The 24,484-nt window shown below is 47.7% G+C and overlaps 2 protein-coding genes across 5 annotated transcripts in view; both read left to right on the top strand.

Moving 5' to 3' along the window:
- Positions 1-24,484, top strand: part of AGAP3 (ArfGAP with GTPase domain, ankyrin repeat and PH domain 3) — a 393,235-nt gene that overhangs the window by 219,605 nt on the left and 149,146 nt on the right. The gene's annotated exons all lie outside the window — the stretch shown is intronic.
- LOC141054837 (uncharacterized) lies at positions 16,169-17,071 on the top strand (the record flags this gene model as incomplete). The annotated part of the gene is made up of 1 exon (XM_073551698.1): positions 16,169-17,071. A coding segment is annotated over one exon (903 nt), but the record flags the coding sequence as incomplete, so codon positions are not given.

Below are 24,484 nucleotides of genomic sequence, written 5' to 3'. Positions count from 1 at the left end.
TGAGCATACTAGGACAGTACAGAAGTACTGGTATGAGGAACACACAAGGAAGGGACACTAGAAGAATTGGTTGTGACAAATATGGGAGACATGAGGAGGATACAACGAGCGCCTTCTATCAATTACTGTGTACTGGACTCAGTGAAGCCTGGCCTAAGAAAAGCACAGGTAAAACCAGACCTCTCTGGCCCTGACTACATATTATATGACCAGGCACAGTCCAAGTGTATTCCAATTTACATTTGTGTGAAAAAGTCTTTGCCCCCTTCCTGATTTTCTATTCCTTTGCATTATCATCACACTTAAAGGTTTCAGATCACCAAACAAATGTAAATTTCAAACAAAGATAAGACAAGTAATCACAAAATGCAGTTTATAAATGAAGGTCTGTATTATTAATGGAAATGGAAAGAAATGTAAACCTACAGAGCCCTGTGTGGAAAGTGTTTGCCCCCTACCCCATTTAAACACAAATTAACACACATTCCCCAGCCACACCCAGGCCTGATCACTGCCATACCTGTTCTCAATCAAGAAATCACTTAAATAGGACCTGTCTGACAGTGAAGTAGATCAAAAGCTCCTCAAAGCTATATGCCATGCCACAATTGAAAGAAATTTTGGAACAAATGAGAAACAAAGTAATTTAGATCTATCAGTCTGAAAAAGGTTATAAAGCTATTCCTTAAGCCTTGGGACTCCAGCAAACTACAGTGATAGCCATTATCCACAAATAGTGATAACATGGATCAGTGGTGAACCTTCCCTGGAGTGGAGTTGATCTTTTTGGAATGTGTCTGTCCCATTATATCTGACATAGAAGTAACAGCATTTATGAAAAGGAATATCATACCAACAGTAAGCTATGGTTATGTTAGTGTGATGGTCTAGGGCTGTTTTGCTGCTTCAGGAGACTTGTTGTGGTAAATGGAACAATGAATTGTGCAGCACTGTGGCTCAGTGGTTAGCACTGTACGGTGGCACAGTGGTTAGCACTGCAGCCTTGCCGCACTGGAGTTCAGGGTTCGAATCCCACCAAGGACAACATCTGCAAGGAGTTTGTATGTTCTCCCCCTGTTTGCGTGGGTTTCCTCCGGTTAGGCTAGTTTCACACTAGCGTTTTTGAGCGCAGCGACGGCCTGCGCATGGGCGCCGCTAAGCCCCGCCCCTGCCACGCGTCCGCCGGTAGCTCCGCCTACCGGCGCATGACGCTGCATGCGCCCTGCGTCCCCTATCTTTATCACTGGGGGCGCAGGCCGTGCGCAGTATGCGTTTGGCGGCGCATGCGCCTTTTTGACGTTGCGCAGGGGCAGGGGCGGCCGTGCGCAGGCCGTCGCTGCGCTCAAAAACGCTAGTGTGAAACTAGCCTTACTCCGGTTTCCACCCACATTCCAAAGACATACTGATAGGGAATATAGATTGTGAGCCCCATCGGGGACAGCGATGATAATGTGTGCAAACTGTAAAGCGCTGCGGAATGTTAGCGCTATATAAAAATAAATATTGTTATTGTGCGGTCTTCAAAAAAAATCCTGAAGGAGAATGTCTAGCAATCTGTTCATAAGCTCAAGCTGAAGCGCACTTGGGTTATGCAGCAGGACAATGATCTAAAACACACCAGCAAGTCCACCTGAATGGATTAAGAAAAACAAAATTAAGACTTTGGAGTGGCCTAGTCAAAGTCCTAACCTTAATGCAATTGAGATACTGTGGCATGATCTTCAAAAAGTGGTTCATGCTCAGAAACCTTCAATGTGGAGGACTTACATTAGTTCTGCACAGAAGAGCTGCCAAAATTCCTCCAGAGTGTTGAAAATGATTCATTGCCAGTTATTGCAAACCCTTGATTGCAGCTGCTGCCCAACCAGTTATTTGGTTTAGGGGTCAATCACTTTCTCACACAGGACTCTGTAGGTTTGGATTTCTTTTTCCCTTATAAATGAAGGTCTTTATTATTAAACTGTATTTTGTGATTTCTTGTGTTATCTCTATCTAACATTTACATTTGTTTGGTGATCGGAAACATTCAAGTGTGACAAACATGCAACGGAATAGGAAATCCGGAAGGGGGCAAAGACTTTTTCACACAACTGTACAATGTGCAAGTTCTTACGAGCGCCTTCTGTGTCACATTGACTAGATCTGGTTAATGCACACAGAATTGTCAAGACCATAATCAACGACCATTTCTTTTTCATAAATGGAACTGATAACATAGTACAGTCTTCAGGCCGACAGAGCCAGACTTACTAGAATGTAAAACGTGCCCAGACCTGGGAAAGGAATTACCATTCATTGCCATCTAAAGCCCATGTACAGATGACTGAAGAATATATCGGACCGTACTAGCGCTGATGGCTTAACCATACCAAATGAGATGATCATGGTCTAAAGCTCAACCACAGATGATTCCACAAGAAGAAGGAAGATCAGCTTTCAGCCCTGATGACGTGACCTTACCTGAAATAAGGCTGAGATGATCACAATCTAAATCCCAACCACAGATGATTGGAGAATATGTAGGAAGATCAAGCCCTGATGGCATAACCTTACCAAAGATAACATTGAGATGATCATGGTGTAAATTGCAACCACAGATGATTGGAGAATACAGCGGGTGAATTAAGTATTGAACACGTCACCATCTTCTAAGTAAATCTATTTCTGAATGAGCTATTGGCATGAAATTATCCCCAGATGTCAGTAAGAAGCCATCAAATCCACACAGGCAAAGAAAAACCATGGAAGTCCATAAATTATCTGTAATAATGAGAAATGAAACAGGAAAAAAGTATTGAACACATGAAGAGAGAGGAGAGCCAAAAGCTCCGGAAGGTTCTTACACCGGCAGAGATGTATCAGTAATTAGAAATCAATGCTGTCACTTACAAATATCAGTTGTTTCAACTGATGGCCAATAGTATTGTGTCTATTACCAAGGAGTCACACAAGAAACATCTCATAATGGGGAAAACCAGTGAGCAATCTCAATACCTTCACAACCTTATTGTTGCATACTGATGGCATTGGTTACAGAAGAATTTCTAAACTACTGAAGGTTCCAGGGAGCACTGTTGGGGCCATAATCCAGAAGTGGAAAGAACATCATTTCACCATAAACCTGCCACATTCAGGTGCTCCCCATAAGGTTTCATATAGAAAAGCAAAAATAATTGTCAAGAGTTGTCCAAGAGCAAAGGAGCACCTGTGGAGAGCTACAGAAAGACCTGGAATCAGCAAGTACACAATTGTTTCAAAGAAAACTATAAGTAACTATAAGGTACTGACCCTCCATGGCTTGTATGGATGCTCGCCAATCAACCTTCATGGCCTGTATTGACACTCACCATGCAACCTCCATGGCCTGTATTCACGCTCACCACGCAATCTTCATGGCCTGTTTGCATATGTGTCACGCAATCTCCATGGCCTGAATACATTCTCACCACGTGACCTGCATGGCCTGTATGCACACGACCTCTATGGCCTAAATACATGATCTCCATGCAAGACTCCATTGCTGAACAGAAAGCATTTTCAAGTATAACGGTTTTCTCAATAACATTTAGACAAGCCTGTGAGATACTGGGAGAATTTAGTCTGGTCAGATGAGACCAAAACTGAACTCTTGTATGCCATAATACACAGAGCTATTGGAGGCCAAAAGGCACTAGATATCACCACAAAAACACCATACCAACAGTGAAGTGTGGAGGTGGGAACATCATGGTGTGCGCTGTTTTTCAGCATACGCCATAATTGAAGTAAGGTTGAATGTACAAATGTACCAAGACATTCTAGATAAAAATCTGCTGCCATCTACCAGGATGATGAAGTTGAAATGAGGGTGACATTTCAGCAATACAATGAACCCAAAACACACAGCCAAGTAAACTCTTAATTGGTTTCAGAGCAAGAAATTAACGTTGCTAGAATGGCCGATCACCGGACTGGAGTCCAAGAGCAAATGTATGGAAGGAACTAAAGCTCAGATTTCATAGATGGAGCCTCTGAAGCTTCAGGATGTGACAAGTGTTTTTGTGGAAGAATGGACCAAAATCCCACCCGAGCAATGCCGGCAACTAGTTTCTCCATAGTGGAGACGTCTGGATGTCTTCATGTCTGAAGTATTAATTAAATGTCATTATCATGTTTAATGCCATTTCCTGTGTAATTTCTCATTATTACCCATAATTTATGGGCATCTTTGGTGATTTCTGTCCTGCGTGGTTTGGAAGGGTTGTTCCCGACATCTGGAGATAATTTCATGCCAATACGATCTTTATAAATAGATTTACTTAGAAAATCGGTGACGTGTTGAATACTAATTTCACCCGCTGTAAATAGGAAGATCAGATCATACTGGCCCCAGTGTTATGACCTTGCCTAAGATGACCTTGAGAGGACCATGATCTAAACCCCAACTGTGATTGTGCACTCAGACCCCGGACAGGTTCTATCTGTAATGGAACATAGCCGGATGACGCGGACGCCATGAGTTACGAGTGATGGCACTGCAGAGCGGCTGTGAGGCTGGCGTGTAGTGGCTGTCATGGGCTCTTTTGAGGAATGTTTGCTCATCTTCATCTTCGTGCCATTTCTTGTCTTACGTGATTGTTCTTAATTTCAAAACTCATTTCCCAAAATCCCTTGTTTGTTTGGAAAGTGCTGCTTCATCATTGATTTTAAGATTGGGAGAGTGAGAAAGCGAGGATTCCTCCACGATGTCCTACTTGTCCTGTCATAAAAAGTCACACCATAGTCTGACAGCACATGCTGGGAGTTGTAGTTTCCCAGCGGCTGGAGTGCTGCCCCGGATTCTTACTGTAGACTTTCCGTCCAGTGTAATAAGTCTTTCTTTGACACGATTGGCCATCGTGGCAGACGCAGCATCATGTCCTCACACAGTGACTATCGGCGAGATGGCAGACACGTTTGCAGCATCGTCTCGTTCTTGTAAACTAGATGGAGGCCCGATGCGATCTTATCGGGAGGGCGGTAATGTCACGATGGCGGCAGGCTTTCTCTCCCCCCATGTGCTCACCCACCTATCCACTCTCTTTCCCCAAGTGCTGACTTCTCCCGTCTGCGCTCTCTTCTTTGGCCTGTCTACCCCGTGTGCTGTCCCCCTTGTCTGCTGTCTCTCTCCTTCCTGTGCTGTCTTCTCGTCTCATGTGCTGTCCCGATTGAGCTGTCTCCCCCTGTGCTCTGTCTCTCTCCCCCCTGTGTCTGACCATGTACAGAACATACCACAGCTCCTGGGCAGGGGAGGAAGCAGACAATACTGACACTACAGCAGGGGATCGCAGAGGATTCATTTTGTGAGGTAAAATATTGTGTATAAAACAGTCAGTGAAATATTTTACCTCACAAAATGTATCCTCTGTGATCCCCTGCTGTAATGTCAGTACTGTCTTTTACTTCCTCCCCTGCCCAGGAGATGTGGTATGCTCCGTACACGGTCAGACACAGACAATTTTTAAAATGAACTTTCGTTCGTGGAAAAACCCCTTTAATGTGACCGGCTTCCTCTGCCTGTAGACACGTCACGCATCTGCCGCCGGGATCAGCCGAATGATTCACTGCGCCTGCGCGGAATTCGCGCAGGCGCAGTGTGACTGTGTTCCGCTGGTGGTACCGTGCAAGAGGCAGTGTGTATGTGGTGCGTATGGCGTATAGAGTGTGTATGGTGCAACGGTGTTCCGCTGGTGGTACCGCGCAATAGGTTGGTACCAGCAGCAGTTTCTATATTGAGACACCCGTCACTTGGGTGTCCCAATATGGCAGTCGGTGAACTTCCTCCGCTTGGAATTCTGGGATCCGGTGACATCTGGACAGAACAGGAAATGAGAACATTACAAGGCAATTATATAGATTGTACAAACTGTTGTCTGAAATGTAGAAGATCCACATTCAGGCGATCACTTTTACTCCGCAGGGATCTGACAGGGCCGTTCTTCATACATTCTTCAGATTTTAACACTTTTGTTTACAGTTCATTGCCTGTGACATGAGCACAGCTACGATCGAGCTAGTAAGCACTGCATATAATCTGCTGGGATCAGGAGCTCCTGTGACAACACCACATCTCCTATTGAGCTTGTAAGCACTGCACAGAATATGGTGGGATCAGGAGCGCCTGTGACCCATGCACAGTTACTAATGAGCTTGTAAGCTCTGCAGAATCTGGTGGGATCAGGAGCGCCTGTGACCCATGCACAGTTACTAATGAGCTTGTAAGCACTGCACAGAATCTGGTGGGATCAGGAGCGCCTGTGACCCATGCACAGTTACTAATGAGCTTGTAAGCACTGCACAGAATCTGGTGGGATCAGGAGCGCCTGTGACCCATGCACAGTTACTAATGAGCATGTAAGCACTGTGCAGAATCTGCTGTGATCAGTAGCTCCTGTGACAGGAGCACATCTAGTATTGCACTTGTAAGCACAGCACAGAATCTGGTGGGATCAGGATCTATCAACATGCTCTAGTGATCAAAGTCGCTCAAAGGAAATACTATTCATGCTTAGCCGTCACTGGTAGCCTGCAGCGGTGGTCGGTCTCTTCAGTAACAAGCTGCAAACAAAATAAGTGTTATTATCTGAAAAATGGCTGAAGATGTTTATTAACAGTAAACTGAAATGTTGGCAGTTGTTCTATTCACTGCCCGACTGTACCCATCTGTTGAGATGGGAATAGCCCTTTAAGTTTATAGGCAGCTAGAGGTGAAATGACCCTAAAAGGCATCATCCTGGCCTGGAGCATAGTGCTGCTGTGAGTGGCCTTTGAATTAAACATAGATGCGCTCGGTGACGTGAAAACGCATTGTGTAATTACCATTAATAGAAGTGTAGAAAGCTCTGCGAGCGGCGGAACAGACGGAGCTGTGAGGGGAGGGGGGCGTGGAGCGAAGCTGCAGGCGGTGGGCGAGGGAGAGGAGCTGCAGGCAGTGGGCGGGGGAGCAGACCTGCCGACGGGTGGGCAGGAGAGTGGAGCTGCAGGTGGGCGAGGGAGCGGAGCTGTGGGCGGGGGAGCGGAGCGGCAGACAAGGAAGCGGAGCTGTGGGCGGGGAAGCGGAGCGGCAGACGGGTAAGCGGAGCTGCGGGCGAGGGAGCGGAGCTGTGGGAGGGGGAGCGGAGCGGCAGACGGGGGAGCGGATCTGCGGGTGGTGGGTGGGAAAGCGGAGCTGCAGGTGGGCGAGGGAGCATATCTGTGGGTGGGGAAGTGGAGCTTTGGATGGGTGGGCAGGAGAGTGGAGCTGTGGGCGGGGGAGCGGAGCGGCAGACAAGGAAGCGGAGCTGTGGGCGGGGAAGCGGAGCGGCAGACAGGGAAGCGGAGCTGTGGGCGGGGGAGCGGAGCGGCAGACGGGGGAGCGGAGCTGTGGGCGGGGTAGCGGAGTGGCAGACGGGGAAGCGGAGCTGTGGGCGGGGGAGCGGAGCGGCAGACGGGGAAGCGGAGCTGCGGGCGAGGGAGCGGAGCTGTGGGAGGGGGAGCGGAGCGGCAGACGGGGGAGCGGATCTGCGGGTGGTGGGTGGGAAAGTGGAGCTGCAGGTGGGCGAGGGAGCATATCTGTGGGTGGGGAAGTGGAGCTGTGGGTGGGGGAGTGGAGCTGCGGGTGGGGGTGTGGAGTGGCAGGCGGGGAAGCGGAGCTGTGGGCGGGGGAGTGGAGCTGTGGGCGGGGGAGTGGAGCGGCAGACAGGGAAGCGGAGCTGTGGGCGGGGGAGTGGAGCGGCAGACAGGGAAGCGGAGCTGTGGGCGGGGGAGCGGAGCGGCAGACAGGGAAGCGGAGCTGTGGGCGGGGGAGCGGAGTGGCAGACGGAAGCGGAGCTGTGGGAGGGGAGCGGAGCGGCAGACGGGGGAGCGGATCTGCGGGTCGTAGGTGGGAAAGCGGAGCTGCAGGTGGTGGGCGAGGGAGCATATCTATGGGCGGGGAATTGGAGCTGTGGGCGGGGGAGTGGAGCTGCAGTCGGGGGTGTGGCGTGGCAGACGGGGAAGTGGAGCTGTGGGCGGGAGAGCGGCAGACGGGGGCGTGGAGCTACAAGCGGTAGGCGGGGAAGCGGAGCTGCAGGCGGGGGGGCGGGGAGCGGAGCTGCAGGCGGTGGGTGGGAAAGTGGAGCTGCAGGCGGTGGGCGAGGGAGCGGAGCTGTGGGCGGGGGTGCGGAAGGGTAGACAGGGAAGCAGAGCTGCAGGCAGGGGAGCGGAGCTGCAGGCAGCGGGCGGGGAAGCAGAGCAGTGGGCAGGGGAGCAGGGCAGTGGAGTGGAGCTGCAGTCACCGCATGGTATAACCCATAAACTTATCCTGAGAGGCGGTGACGTGAAGTTGCTGCCGGATATTCGCATGCTTGGCGTTTGCTCACTTCTAATCTTGATTTCTTTGAAGTCTAATTTATGTACAAGAAGTGAAACATTCGGCCCTCAGACAAGGGATTGTGTCGCTCGTATTAACCCTCTGCTTCTCATAAAAATACAGATAAAATCTATAGCAGAATAGCCCTGACTGGAGGTTACAAGCACCTGGGAAATGTCGCCATGGCTTCTTTGTATTTTTCATTTTGTCTTCATTTCCGCTTCCCAGTGTGGGGTTCTCCAGTGTCCATATTGTCCTTTAAGATCCCAGTCAGGCCCTCCAGTATGTAACCTAAGGTGTAAGATGGCACTACAGTGGAGCCCCCATTTTACTAGGAATGGTATCCGAAGGGGCTGGAATGGGCCATGGATGAACCCCAATGTGCAAGAATAAAAATATAAGGTAGGATACCAGCTAAACCCCCATTGTGTCGGGAATGGTGTAAGATAAGACCACCATAAAACTCCCAATGATGAAATCCCAGGTCAGACATAGCTTTTCCGCCATGCCTCCACATCATTTATAAAGAATAAACCTCATGAGATCGGCCTGGACAGAAATGATGGTTCCCTGAAAATAACGCGACGAGGGAGATGTTACATCGCGGTGTGTCCACTAATTAGCATCACAGGTGCTGATAAGTCTTTGGTTTTACCGAGAAAGAAACAAGATAGGAAGATGAAACTTTACATTTATTCCACATTCTCTCCACTGATGTCAACACACTTCTTACATCGGTATTCGATGTTCTGTAAGCCTCGCAAAAAAGGAGGATTTCTGTTGTGCCTCAAATCAGCCATGGCATCAGAAATGGTGTGAAATTTGGTACCCTTGAGGTGTTTCTTCAGGTTTGGAAACGGATGATAGTCGGAGGGAGCTAGATCTGGTGAATAAGGTGGGTGGTCTACCAGCTGGAAGCCCCGCTCCGCCAGTTTTGCCTTGGTTGCTTGTGCAGTGTGAGCAGAGGTGTTGATTCCTTTGAACTTGCTGCACCTTTTGGCCTTCAGAGCTGCCTTCAATTGATCCAGATGTTCAATGTAATACCTTGCATTGATGGTGGGACCCTTCTGAAGGTAGTCCACTAGCAGCACGCCCTCCTTATTCCAGAACACAGACGCCATCACCTTAGTGGCTGAGTTTTGCACCCTGAACAACTTTGGATGAGGAGAACCTCTGTGCCTCCACTCTTTACTGCTCCTTGGTTTCACGGTCATACAAATAAATCCAGGTCTCGTCCACAGTGACCAGTCGATCCAGGAAGTTATTATCAGTCTGGAAATGCTGATAAATGGACGGGGAAGTTTTCACTCGCATGCTTTTCTCATTTGTTGTCAAACATTTGGGGAGCCACTTTGCAGATCGCTTCTTCGTGTCCAAATGTTCATGGACAATTACACAAACACGCTCACGGGAAATCTCCATGATGTCTGCTGTCACTTTAGCTGAAACTCGCCGATTCTCCAGTATGAGGTTGTGCACAGCATCGACGATCTCCGGAACAACCACCACTCTTTCGTCCAGGACGTTCCGCAGCGTTGGTGCTGATGTGGCCCGTTTTAAACTTGACAACCCAGTTCTTAACTGTAGAATATGAAGAGCATTGATCCCCCCAATGTCAGCGACATATCACCATGAATATCTTTTGCGGACTTTCTTTGCAGAAACAAGAATTTTATCACTCCTCTGCTCTCATTTGCTGTGAATATCGCATTAGACGCCACCATTTTGTTTTCCCGCGAGGGTAGAACACTGTTGTCCATAAGCTAAAAACGCAATTTTGAAAACATATATTACACATAAGGCTTTCATGTGATGTGACATTCGTTACCATAGAAAAAAAAAAGATCATAAAGCCAAAGACTGATCAGCAGCCCCTCATACAATCTTGGAATCAGTGGCCTGTATAGAGGCTACAGATCCTCACTGTGCTGTGTGGTGACATGGTGTGTATCACACTCAACATGGACCAGAGGAAGCGAAGGAAAGAGTTGTCTCAGGAGATTAGAAAGAAAATTATAGACAAACATGTTACAGGTAAAAGTTATATGACCATCTCCAAGCAGCTTGATGTTCCTGTGACCAAAGTTGCACATATTATTTGGAAATTTAAGCTCCATGGGATTGTAGTCAACCTCCCTGGACGTGGCCGCAGGAGGAAAACTGATGACAAATCAAAGAGACTGATAATACGAATGGTAACAAAAGAGCCCAGAAAAACTTCTAAACAGATTAAAGGTGAACTTCAAGCTCAAGGAACATCAGTGTCAGATCGCACCATTTGTCGTTGTATGAGCCAAAGTGGACTTCATGGGAGACGACCAAGGAGGACATCATTGTTGAAAAAAACATAAAAAAGCCAGACTGGAATTTGCCAAACTACATGTTGACAAACCACAAAGCTTCTGGCAGAATGTCCTATGAACAGATAAGACAGAAATGGAACATTTTGGCAAGGCACATCAGCTCTATGTTCACAGACGGAAAAATGAAGCATGTCAAGAAAAGAACACTGTCCCTACAGTGAAACATGGAGGAGGCTCTGTTATGTTCTGGGGCTGCTTTGCTGCATCTGACGCAGGGTGTCTAGAATATATGCAGGGTACAATGAAATCTCAAGACTATCAAGGGATTCTAGAGAGAAATCTTCTGCTCAGTGTCATAAAGCTTGGTCTCAGTCGCAGGTCGTGGGTCTTGCAACAGAATAATGACCCAAAACACACAGCTAAAAACACCCAAGAGGGCCAAGAGGAAAACATTGGACTATTCTGGAGTGGTCTTCTATGAGCCCTGACCTAAATCCTACTGAGCATCTTTGGAAAGAGCTGAAACATGCCGTCTGGAAAAGGCGACCTTCACCCACGAGACAGCCGGAGCAGTCTGCTCTTGATGAGTGGCCAAATACTTGTCGGGAGGTGCAGAAGTCTCACTGACAGTTATAGGAATCGTTTGATTGCTGTGATCGCCTCCAAAGGTTGTGCAACAAAATATTAAGTTAAGGAACCAGTATTTCTGTCCAGCCCTATTCCATGGGGTTTATTGTTTATAAATTCTGTGGAAGCATGGCGGAAAAGCCATGTCTGACCGTCATCTGTTCATTTCCATAGATTTCTGATTTATTATTACTTTTGTCAGATTCCAGTTATTTCTGTCACCATTGTGGGTTTTTCTGTCATTAAACGAGGGGCACCAACAATTTTCACCACGTGTGTATGGTACAAAATAAGGTTTCAGGTAAACCTTCAGGCTATGTACCCACGTATGCAGAAAATTCCTGACAAAAAACGGACTCCTTCCCAGAAAACGCTCTTTTTTCCGTCCATTTTCTGCGTGTGTTTTTGCTCAAAAAATGCACGTTTTTATGCGTTTTTTTCCGGAGCGTCCCCAGTCTCATAGAAAATAGTTAGAAATGCAGATTTTTCTGCGAAATTAATGAGCATGCTGCGTTTTTTTTACCGCGATGCGCTTTTTTGTGGGAAAAAACTCCTAAATATGCACAAAGTGCGGAATTCATTCAGATGAATGGGAAGCTTCTTGTAAGCGTTTTTGAGCGTTTTTGCTGGTAAAAATGCGAAAAAAACGCTTGTGTGCACATACCCTCAAAGTGTCAATTGGTGTAAGACCAAATCCTAGGTAAGTCCTAAGTGTAAGAAACAGCGTAAAATAGGATCCCGGATAATCCCCCTAAGTGTAAAAGAGAGCGTAAGATGGGATCCCGGATAATCCCCCTAAGTGTAAGAAACGGCGTAAGATGGGATCCCGGATAATCCCCCTAAGTGTAAAAGAGAGCGTAAGATGGGATCCCGGATAATCCCCCTAAGTGTAAGAAACGGCGTAAGATGGGATCCCGGATAATCCCCCTAAGTGTAAAAGAGAGCGTAAGATGGGATCCCGGATAATCCCCCTAAGTGTAAGAAACGGCGTAAGATGGGATCCCGGATAATCCCCCTAAGTGTAAGAGACAGCGTAAAATAGGATCCCGGATAATCCCCCTAAGTGTAAGAAACGGCGTAAGATAGGATCCCGGATAATCCCCCTAAGTGTAAGAAAGAGCGTAAGATGGGATCCCTGATAATCCCCCTAAGTGTTAGAAACGGCGTAAGATGGGATCCCGGATATTCCCCCTAAGTGTAAGAGAGAGCGTAAGATAGGATCCCTGATAATCCCCCTAAGTGTTAGAAACGGCGTAAAATGGGATCCCGGATAATCCCCCTAAGCGTAAGAGAGAGCGTAAGATGGGATCCTGGATAATCCCCCTAAGTGTAAAAGAGAGCGTAAGATGGGATCCTGGATAATCCCCCTAAGTGTAAGAGAGAGCGTAAAATAGGATCCCTGATAATCCCCCTAAGTGTAGGAAACGGCGTAAGATGGGATCCCGGATAATCCCCCTAAGTGTAAGAGACAGCGTAAAATAGGATCCCGGATAATCCCCCTAAGTGTAAAAGAGAGCGTAAGATGGGATCCCGGATAATCCCCCTAAGTGTAAGAAACGGCGTAAGATGGGATCCCGGATAATCCCCCTAAGTGTAAGAAAGAGCGTAAGATGGGATCCCTGATAATCCCCCTAAGTGTTAGAAACGGCGTAAGATGGGATCCCGGATAATCCCCCTAAGTGTAAGAGAGAGCGTAAGATAGGATCCCTGATAATCCCCCTAAGTGTTAGAAACGGCGTAAGATGGGATCCCGGATAATCCCCCTAAGCGTAAGAGAGAGCGTAAGATGGGATCCTGGATAATCCCCCTAAGTGTAAAAGAGAGCGTAAGATGGGATCCTGGATAATCCCCCTAAGTGTAAGAGAGAGCGTAAAATAGGATCCCTGATAATCCCCCTAAGTGTAAGAGAGAGCGTAAAATAGGATCCCTGATAATCCCCCTAAGTGTAAGAGAGAGCGTAAGATGGGATCCCTGATAATCCCCCTAAGCGTAAGAGAGAGCGTAAGATAGGATCCCTGATAATCCCCCTAAGCGTAAGAGAGAGCGTAAGATAGGATCCCTGATAATCCCCCTAAGTGTAAGAGAGAGCGTAAAATAGGATCCCTGATAATCCCCCTAAGTGTAAGAGAGAGCGTAAAATAGGATCCCTGATAATCCCCCTAAGTGTAAGAGAGAGCGTAAGATAGGATCCCTGATAATCCCCCTAAGTGTAAGAGAGAGCGTAAAATAGGATCCCTGATAATCCCCCTAAGTGTAAGAGAGAGCGTAAGATGGGATCCCTGATAATCCCCCTAAGCGTAAGAGAGAGCGTAAGATAGGATCCCTGATAATCCCCCTAAGTGTAAGAGAGAGCGTAAAATAGGATCCCTGATAATCCCCCTAAGTGTAAGAGAGAGCGTAAGATAGGATCCCTGATAATCCCCCTAAGTGTAAGAGAGAGCGTAAAATAGGATCCCTGATAATCCCCCTAAGTGTAAGAGAGAGCGTAAGATGGGATCCCTGATAATCCCCCTAAGCGTAAGAGAGAGCGTAAAATAGGATCCCTGATAATCCCCCTAAGTGTAAGAGAGAGCGTAAAATAGGATCCCTGATAATCCCCCTAAGTGTAAGAGAGAGCGTAAGATAGGATCCCTGATAATCCCCCTAAGTGTAAGAGAGAGCGTAAAATAGGATCCCTGATAATCCCCCTAAGTGTAAGAGAGAGCGTAAGATAGGATCCCTGATAATCCCCCTAAGTGTAAGAGAGAGCGTAAGATGGGATCCCTGATAATCCCCCTAAGCGTAAGAGAGAGCATAAGATGGGATCCCTGATAATCCCCCTAAGTGTAAGAGAGAGCGTAAGATAGGATCCCTGATAATCCCCCTAAGTGTAAGAGAGAGCGTAAGATAGGATCCCTGATAATCCCCCTAAGTGTAAGAGAGAGCGTAAAATAGGATCCCTGATAATCCCCCTAAGTGTAAGAGAGAGCATAAGATGGGATCCCTGATAATCCCCCTAAGTGTAAGAGAGAGCGTAAGATAGGATCCCTGATAATCCCCCTAAGTGTAAGAGAGAGCGTAAGATAGGATCCCTGATAATCCCCCTAAGTGTAAGAGAGAGCGTAAGATAGGATCCCTGATAATCCCCCTAAGTGTAAGAGAGAGCGTAAGATAGGATCCCTGATAATCCCCCTAAGTGTAAGAGAGAGCGTAAGATAGGATCCCTGATAATCCCCCTAAGCGTAAGAGAGAGCATAAGATGGGATCCCTGATAATCCCCCTAAGTGTAAGAGAGAGCGTAAGATAGGATCCCTGATAATCCCCCTAAGTGTAAGAGAGAGCGTAAGATAGGATCCCTGATAATCCCCCTAAGTGTAAGAGAGAGCGTAAGATAGGATCCCTGATAATCCCCCTAAGTGTAAGAGAGAGCGTAAAATAGGATCCCTGATAATCCCCCTAAGTGTAAGAGAGAGCGTAAGATGGGATCCCTGATAATCCCCCTAAGCGTAAGAGAGAGCATAAGATGGGATCCCTGATAATCCCCCTAAGCGTAAGAGAGAGCGTAAGATAGGATCCCTGATAATCCCCCTAAGTGTAAGAGAGAGCGTAAGATGGGATCCCTGATAATCCCCCTAAGTGTAAGATAGGATCCCTGATAATCCCCCTAAGTGTAAAGGCCCCGTTACATTTAGCGATGCATCAGAGATCCCGACAACGATACGACTCGGTCAGGATCGCTGGTGCATCGCTAAGTGGTCGCTAGTGAGCTGCCTCACAGGAAGATCTCACAGCGATGTAGCGACGCAGCAGCGGTCGTTACTTACCTTTCAGACGCGGCGATCCTGACGTCCTCCCGTCCGCGTCCACAAGTCGCTAGTCGGCGCCAGCAGGAAGAGCCCAGCGAGAAATGGAGCTGTGCGATCAGCGATAACCAGCGGCGGAGCCGGTCGGAGCTAAGTATCACACACAGCGATATTGCTGCTGCGTCACCGAATCGGTGACGCTTTAGCAGTATTGCTAGCGATATTGCTATGTGTAAAGCCCCCTTAAGAAACGGCGTAAGATAGGATCCCTGGTAATCCCTCTAATTCCTCCATAAATTGTATAGGATTCCGGAGAATCACCGGATAGCCCCTATTGTGATAGCAATGGCATAAGATTCCACATTATCCCCCAATCTGTGAAATATAGTGTAAGATAGGATCTTAATGAATCCCCCAATATTCTGCAGGATAGACCCTCAGTGAGCGGGAAATTGTATGACGTCTGGGATGTACGTCACCAGGTATTAGAAGAAAGGGTTCCCCGTAAACCTCCGCTTCTCCCATAACGGGGTGAGAGAAGATCCCCCATGTGTCAGATGTGGTGTCAAACAGGATCTCCGATGAGCCTACAACATCCAGGATAAACCACCAATCTGTCATATATGAGCCCCACACCATGCCGCGGACGGAAAACCAGTGTCCAGTCACAGAGGACAATGGCCAGAAATCCGCAGGTTAGGGTCAGAGAACGTTATTTCCAATGAACAAACTCTTTACAGCCTGGTGGGCCCCAGGTAAGAAGGTGAGGAGGGAACCCCTCATTATATGGGAACCCCTCATTATATGGGAACTCCTCATTATATGGGAACTCCTCATTATATGGGAACCCCTCATTATATGGGAACACCTCATTATATGGGAACCCCTCATTATATGGGAACCCCTCATTATATGGGAACATCTCATTATATGGGAACCCCTCATTGTATGGGAACACCTCATTATATGGGAACCCCTCATTATATGGGAACTCCTCATTATATGGGAACACCTCATTATATGGGAACATCTCATTATATGGGAACCCCTCATTATATGGGAACACCTCATTATATGGGAACACCTCATTATATGGGAACTCCTCATTATATGGGAACTCCTCATTATATGGGAACCCCTCATTATATGGGAACACCTCATTATATGGGAACTCCTCATTATATGGGAACCCCTCATTATATGGGAACCCCTCATTATATGGGAACGCCTCATTATATGGGAACCCCTCATTATATGGGAACACCTCATTATATGGGAACTCCTCATTATATGGGAACCCCTCATTATATGGGAACTCCTCATTATATGGGAACTCCTCATTATATGGGAACTCCTCATTATATGGGAACCCCTCATTATATGGGAACTCCTCATTATATGGGAACCCCTCATTATATGGGAACACCTCATTATATGGGAACTCCTCATTATATGGGAACATCTCATTATATGGGAACACCTCATTATATGGGAACACCTCATTATATGGGAACACCTCATTATATGGGAACCCCTCATTATATGGGAACACCTCATTATATGGGAACCCCTCATTATATGGGAACCCCTCATTATATGGGAACCCCTCATTATATGGGAACTCCTCATTATATGGGAACTCCTCATTATATGGGAACTCCTCATTATATGGGAACCCCTCATTATATGGGAACCCCTCATTATATGGGAACCCCTCATTATATGGGAACACCTCATTATATGGGAACTCCTCATTATATGGGAACGCCTCATTATATGGGAACGCCTCATTATATGGGAACCCCTCATTATATGGGAACCCCTCATTATATGGGAACCCCTCATTATATGGGAACCCCTCATTATATGGGAACGCCTCATTATATGGGAACGCCTCATTATATGGGAACGCCTCATTATATGGGAACGCCTCATTATATGGGAACCCCTCATTATATGGGAACGCCTCATTATATGGGAACATCTCATTATATGGGAACGCCTCATTATAAGGGATCTTTTGTATGCAAATGAAGATGGTGAAGCTATAGCTCAAAGTGAGTGGTGCTTACCCATATTGTGGTAGGTGTCCCCAGGATATGGCGCAGTCATGACGAGCCTGTCGCGGTAGCTTTTTCACAGGGAGTGGCAAAAAAAACAGTGAAGAAACTACCGCGACAGGCTTGTCATGACTGCGCCATATCCTGGGGACACCTACCACAATATGGGTAAGCACCACTCACTTTGAGCTATAGCTTCACCATCTTCATTTGCATACAAAAGATCCCTTATAATGAGGCGTTCCCATATAATGAGGGGTTCCCATATAATGAGGCGTTCCCATATAATGAGGCGTTCCCATATAATGAGGGGATCCCATATAATGAGGCGATCCCATATAATGAGGCGTTCCCATATAATGAGGCGTTCCCATATAATGAGGCGTTCCCATATAATGAGGCGTTCCCATATAATGAGGCGTTCCCATATAATGAGGGGTTCCCATATAATGAGGGGTTCCCATATAATGAGGGGTTCCCATATAATGAGGCGTTCCCATATAATGAGGCGTTCCCATATAATGAGGCGTTCCCATATAATGAGGGGTTCCCATATAATGAGGGGATCCCATATAATGAGGCGATCCCATATAATGAGGCGTTCCCATATAATGAGGCGTTCCCATATAATGAGGCGTTCCCATATAATGAGGGGTTCCCATATAATGAGGGGTTCCCATATAATGAGGGGTTCCCATATAATGAGGGGTTCCCATATAATGAGGGGTTCCCATATAATGAGGGGTTCCCATATAATGAGGGGTTCCCATATAATGAGGTCTCACCTTCGTACCTGGGGCCCACCAGGCTGTAAAGAGTTTGTTCATTGGAAATAACGTTCTCTGACCCTAACCTGCGGATTTCTGGCCATTGTCCTCTGTGACTGGACACTGGTTTTCCGTCCAGCCCGGTTCTTCTGGCTCTTTTCTAGGCTCTCGGTCGTTGTTGAACCTTTCATTACGTCAAATAGCAAATATGCATTTATATCATGTTAATAAAAACTTTTGGATGTTTTTTCATTCTGCTGTAGAGCACTGCATTGTTTGGTTCATATGTATGATAGGAGTTTACAACCAATGACTTGTCCTAATTAAATATGTGGGGGGGGCACAGAATAATTTACACTAATGTTCCCAGCCATATTGAAGGGAATCTGTCACCCCATTTTTGGTCTATAAGCTGCCGGCACCGCCACCAGGGGCTCATCTACAGCATTCTGTAAACTGTAGATAAAGCCCCCGTCACACACAGCGATCTCACCAGCGAGATCGCTGTGTGTGACACTGACCAGCGACCGCCCCCCTGCTGATTATCGCCGATCGTCCTGGAATGGCCAGGACATTTTTTTGATCGCTGGTCTCTCGCTGGCCAGCACGCATCGCTGCATGTGACAGGCAGGGGACCAGCGATCAGCGCGCTGGTAACTAGGGTAAACACAGGGTTTCTTATCACCGGGCGCTGCTTAGAAACCCGATGTGTACCTTAGTTACCAGCGAGCTGCATCAGCGCGCTGGTAACTAACGTACACAGCGACGCCGGGCACTCGGCATCGCTGGTGCTGATCGCTGGTGAAGCTGTCTCTTTGACAGCTCACCAGCGATCATGTAGCGACTCCCCAGCGATCCTTACATGTTGATATTGTTGTCGGGATCGCTGGTGAGTCGCTATGTGTGACGGGGCCCTAAGCCCCCGATGTAACCTGAAAGATATGAACAAAGAGTTAGATTATACTCACCCGAGTGTCCAGTCCGGTCAGTACTGCAGTGTGCATGCACCAGACCTCTCTGACCTTTCCCTGTGCACTGCAGGACTCTGCTCTGCCCTCAGTAGGCCAGATAAAGTACGCCTGCGCAGGAGCCGAGGGAGAAGTAAGAAGGACGTCATTGTATGACGATGGGAGGCACCGGACCGCGACACCCACCGCACTCAACCCCGCCCCCCGGTGAGTATAATCTAACTTGAAGTCCCAGAAGACTGGAGAAGAGCAAATGTTGTTCCTATCTTCAAAAAAGGGGGGAAGAAGGTGGACCCAGGCAACTATAGGCCGGTGAGTCTGACTTCTATACCAGGAAAGATCTTTGAACAAATTATTAAACAACATGTATGTCAATACCTGGATAAGAATGAAGTGATTAAACAGAGTCAGCATGGGTTTGTAACTAATAAGTCATGTCAGACTAACTTAATTTCCTTCTATGATGGAATCACTGATTGGGTGGATCAGGGAAATGCTGTAGATATAGTATATCTTGACTTCAGCAAAGCATTTGACAAAGTCTCTCATACAATCCTTATAGAAAAAATGACTAAGTATGGAATGGACAAGGCAACTGTTAGGTGGATTCATAACTGGCTTAGTGATCGGACCCAAAGAGTGGTCGTAAATGGCTGCACATCCAGTTGGAAGAATGTCTCAAGTGGGGTACCACAGGGCTCGGTCCTGGGCCCTGTATTGTTCAACATCTTTATCAACGATTTAGATGAAGGAATTGAGGGTAAACTGATTAAATTTGCTGATGACACAAAGCTAGGAGGGATAGCTAATACTAGAGAAGAGAGAGAGAGGATTCAAAAAGATATAAATAAACTGGAGAAGTGGGCAGCAACTAACAGAATGGTTTTTAACAGGGAAAAATGCAAAGTACTATATCTGGGCAATAAAAATGAAAAAAGCATATACAGAATGGGAGGAATATGGCTAAGCAACAGCACACGTGAAAAAGACTTGGGTATGCTAATAGATCACAGACTGAATATGAGTCAACAGTGTGATGCAGCAGCAAAAAAGGCAAATGCAATTCTAGGATGTACTATTAACAGAAGCATACAGTCTAGATCACGTGAAGTCATTATTGCCCTCTACTCCTTTGGTCAGACCTCATCTGGATTACTGTGTCCAGTTTTGGGCGCCACATTTTATAAAAGACATCAACAAACTGGAGCAAGTTCAGAGAAGAGCGATCAGAATGGTAAGCGGACTTCAAAGTATGTCCTATGAGGAACGTTTTAAAGGACCTGGGAACGTTTAGCTGAAAAACAGAAGACTGAGAGGAGACTTAATAGCTGTCTACAAATATCTAAAGGGCTGTCACATTGTAGAAGGATCAACTTTATTCTCATTTGCACAAGGAAAAACTAGAAGCAATGGGATGAAACTGAATGGGAGGAGACACAGATTAGATATTAGAAAAAACTTTTTCCTCTTCGCCACGACAGCACCCACTGAGAGAGGGGATCCACCCCCGATACAGGAAACCTACAGAGAGATAAAAGGGGCGGTCCCCCTCGCTCCCTCAGTTTGGTTTCCTGTTCCTGGAAAGGAACCCGCAGAAGAGGATACCTGGTCTGGTAGCCGCCTGCGTGCACAATATGAGCAGCAGGGGCCCCAGAACTGGAAGCAGCATCGGGCGGAGAGGCGATTTCCCCCCCCCCCCCCCCCCAGAGCTGGTAATGCAGGTGGGGCCGGAGGTAAGAAAGGTGCCAAGGCTCACTGATGGGATGGGGCGTATACCCCCCCCCAGGAAGGGGTGAGAAGCGCATAACATATGCTATGAGGGCATGTCCGGGATGGCGGCCGTGCGCCCCCCCCCTGCGAGAAGGCAGAAGAGCCTGAGCGCCCAGAAAGTGGCGAGCGCGTTACAGATGCCATGAGGCTATATCCAGGATGGTGGCTGTGCGCCCCCCCGGGAGAAAGCAGAGGGGCCTGAGTGCTGTGCCAGGCAGCGCAACGAGAGATCATACCTGCAGCAAGGGGTGCAGCGGGGTGCGTGGGGATCACTGTCCGGCGGCCGCTGCGTAAGCACTTCCAGCGGAGCTCCCAGGCAGAGGCGACCAGGAAGTGGTAGGACAACTTCCGGGGTCAACACAGGAGGCGGCGATCGCGGGGAAACGCCCGCGCATGCGCAGATGGGGCAAAAAAAAAATGGTGGAGCATCAATAAGAAAAAACCTATAAAAAGAAGCCACGAGCATAGCGCCAGTGCGCAGTCATGTCATCCATAGATGACCCAGCTTCGCTCTCATTAAATCAGCCAGTGGAATCCCCACATGGCAGCAGACAAAGCGGTACTACAAGGAGAAGTAGTAGCACCAGAAGAAGTGGCAGCTCCAGGAAGGAATCTAGCGGACCTTCCAGACAAGACGAGCCCTTAGAGAAAAAACGTAAAGAGAAGAAACCGTCCCACGCCTCGCCTAAGCCTGAGTCGCGGACCCCGCAGCCGGTAGTTTACTGACGAAACTCACAGGTGAGTGTTTTTAGTCAGAATAAATAACTGATGTCCGTTTTTCTGGTCCACATCCCCCTTTTTAGGCCAAGAGAACGGAGAAGGTGAAAAATAGAGAGTGTGCCTTATGTTCTCAGCCCCTCCCAGACGGCCACCCTAAAAGATTGTCAGTCGTGTATTGAGGAGGCCTTACAGGACGAATCCTTGCGGAAGAAGGAGGATATCCGAGTGATAATTAGAGAAGAGCTACGGGCCTTAGGCAGCTCCAGTAGTCTGGGAGGTCACTCCTCCGTGAGAGAAATAGGTTCACCAAGAGGGGGAGCTTCGCCGGCGTCAAACTCGCCGTCAGAAACTGGGGATCTAGACTCTGATAGATCCCAGGAATACCCTTCCTCAGAGGATGAGGAGCAGACGTGCTTCCCTACAGATAGCGTCAGTAACTTGGTTAAGTCGGTCCGGAATACCATGGGGCTACCAGAGAGTAGGGACCCCAAGACTCCGCAAGACATAATGTTTGCAGGCATTTCCCGTAAAAAGGTCCTAGCATTCCCAATGGTCCCAGCTATAAAAGAGCTAGTAAAAAGTGAGTGGGAGAAACGGGCAGAGAACCTTCCTCCCCTTAACGTCAAAGCGTAAATATCCTTTTGACGACGAGGAATTGACGGCTTGGTCGAGAGCCCCCAAGGTGGATGCGGCCGTGGCCTCTACCTCTCGTAGATCCTCCCTGCCGGTAGAGGATTCAGGAACGTTGGCTGACTCATTGGATCGTAAGACCGATACACTCCTTAAAGGATCCTGGGAAGCATGTGCGGCAGCTTTTAAGCCCGCAATAGCAGCCACGTGCACGGCAAGGTCAATGTTGGTGTGGCTGAATGACCTAGAGGACAATATTAAGAATGGAGTGGCCAGGAGTAAACTCCTGTCCTCTATGCCCCTCATTAAAGGAGCAGCTGCCTTCCTCTCCGATTCCTCAGCGGACTCTCTCCGTTTATCCGCTAGAGCAGCGGGACTAACCAATGCAGGCCGGCGGGCCTTATGGTTGAAGGGGTGGAAAGGAGACACGCAAACAAAAACTAAACTGTGTGCTATACCCTGCCAGGGTAAGTACTTATTTGGTACGGAACTGGACGAGATCTTAACAAAAGCGGGGGAGAGAAAGAAAGGTTTTCCTAACCCGTATATTCCCTTTAATAGGAGGGCCTACAGAAAACCGCCGTTTGGCAAAAAGACTTTAAACCCCAGGATCGCTGGGGAAATAAGGACCCCAAACAAAGGGGCAATCTCTTCGGAAAACGTCCCTTCAGAGGAGACAGGTTCCGCTAATACCAGTACACCGGTAGGTGGCAGACTACTGAAATTCAGCCACCAATTGGGGAAGGTAACATCAAACCCATGGGCCATTGATATCGTCTCATCGGGCCTAAAACTAGAATTCGTTTGGCATCCACCGAACCTCTTCCTATTGACTTCCATGAAATCCCAGATACAGCAGGAAGCACTAGAGATGGAGATTGTAGTACTGCTAACTAAACAGGTCCTGATAGAGGTCCCAGGGGACGAAAGAGGAATGGGCTTTTATTCTCCTCTATTTTTAATCCCAAAACCAGATGGCTCTTTCAGGACTATAATAAATTTAAAGAAGCTTAATACCTTCTTGAGGCTGAGGCCATTTAAGATGGAGTCAATAAATTCTGCAATAAAACCTTTGTTTCCCAGGTGCTATATGTCAGTCTTGGACCTAAAGGATGCCTATTACCATCTCCCCATATTCCGAGAGCACCAGAAGTTCCTGCGGGTAGCGGTCTGGTTCAAGGGTCGGATTCAGCATTTCCAGTTTGCGGCAATGCCATTCGGGCTATCCATGGCTCCTCGGGTATTTACCAAATTGATGCTGGAGGTGATGTCGTATGTAAGACTGAATGACACCCTAGTGATCCCTTACTTGGACGACCTACTCGTAGTGGGGAATTCTGTTTCTCAGTGCGAAACAAGAATGGCTAAGATTATCTCATCCTTACAAACACTGGGCTAGCTAATTAACTGGGAGAAGTCCAGGCTAGAACCGGTGACCTGTCAGAGGTTCCTAGGCCTGCAAGTAGATTCCGTAAGCCAAAAATGCTTTCTACCAGACGCTAAAGCAGTGGCTATAATCAATAAGATACTAAATACTATAGGAAGACCCGTAATATCATTGAGACAGGGTATGTCCTTGTTGGGATCCCTGATATTGTGCATCCCAGCGGTGCAATGGGCTCAGTTCCACTCCAGAAAGCTACAATGGGCTATTCTGCAGGAAACAGACTGCAGGGACGGTTGAAAGGGAAGATGTCCCTATCGCTGGAAGTGGTTAATTCCCTAAAGTGGTGGTTGAATCCTACCAATTTGTCAAAAGGAGTGCAATGGTGGGTAACTCCCTCCAAGTTGCTCACCACGGATGCTAGCCCCTTAGGTTGGGGGGCCCACCTGGAAGAGCACATGATGCAAGGCTGGTGGCGTAAACATGAAATAGAAACCTCCTCTAATGTAAAGGAGCTAAAAGCAATTTACTATGCGATGTCTCATTTTCTCCCGCAGTTAAGAGGAACCCACGTGAGGGTCCAGACAGACAATACCACCGCAGTGGCCTATATAAACCGACAAGGAGGTACGCGATCGGGACCGTTGATGTCTATCGCGGAAAAGATCCTGGAGGTAGCCGAGGTACATCTTCACTCCTTGTCGGCGCTCCACATAAGAGGAGTGGACAACTCTCAAGCAGACTATCTCAGTCGCCAGGTCCTATATCAGGGCGAGTGGGTCCTCAGCAGGCACGTCTTCGAGACGATAGCGTCAGAATGGGGCAGACCAGAGATAGACCTGTTCGCGACCAGAGCCAACAGACGCGTAAGAAGCTTTGCTTCGCTCTACAGGTCAGACAACCCAGACATTCTAGATGCCCTCCAAGCACCCTGGACATTCCAGCTTGCCTATGCCTTCCCTCCAATGGTTCTCCTGCCAACAGTAGTCAGGAAAATAAGACAAGAGAGGGCGAGGGTCATCTTGATAGCCCCGTTTTGGCCCAAAAGGCCGTGGTTTTCATGGCTGAGAGCCATGTCAATAACCGACCCGTGGATCCTGCCGCTGCACCAGGATCTTCTCTCGCA

The sequence above is a fragment of the Dendrobates tinctorius genome, unplaced genomic scaffold (assembly GCF_039654945.1).
Source record: "Dendrobates tinctorius isolate UK_male_01 unplaced genomic scaffold, ASM3965494v1 ptg000179l, whole genome shotgun sequence".
NCBI lineage: Eukaryota > Metazoa > Chordata > Amphibia > Anura > Dendrobatidae > Dendrobates > Dendrobates tinctorius.
The sequence above is the reverse complement of the archived record's forward strand: the minus strand, read 5'-3'. Positions and strand labels throughout refer to the sequence as shown.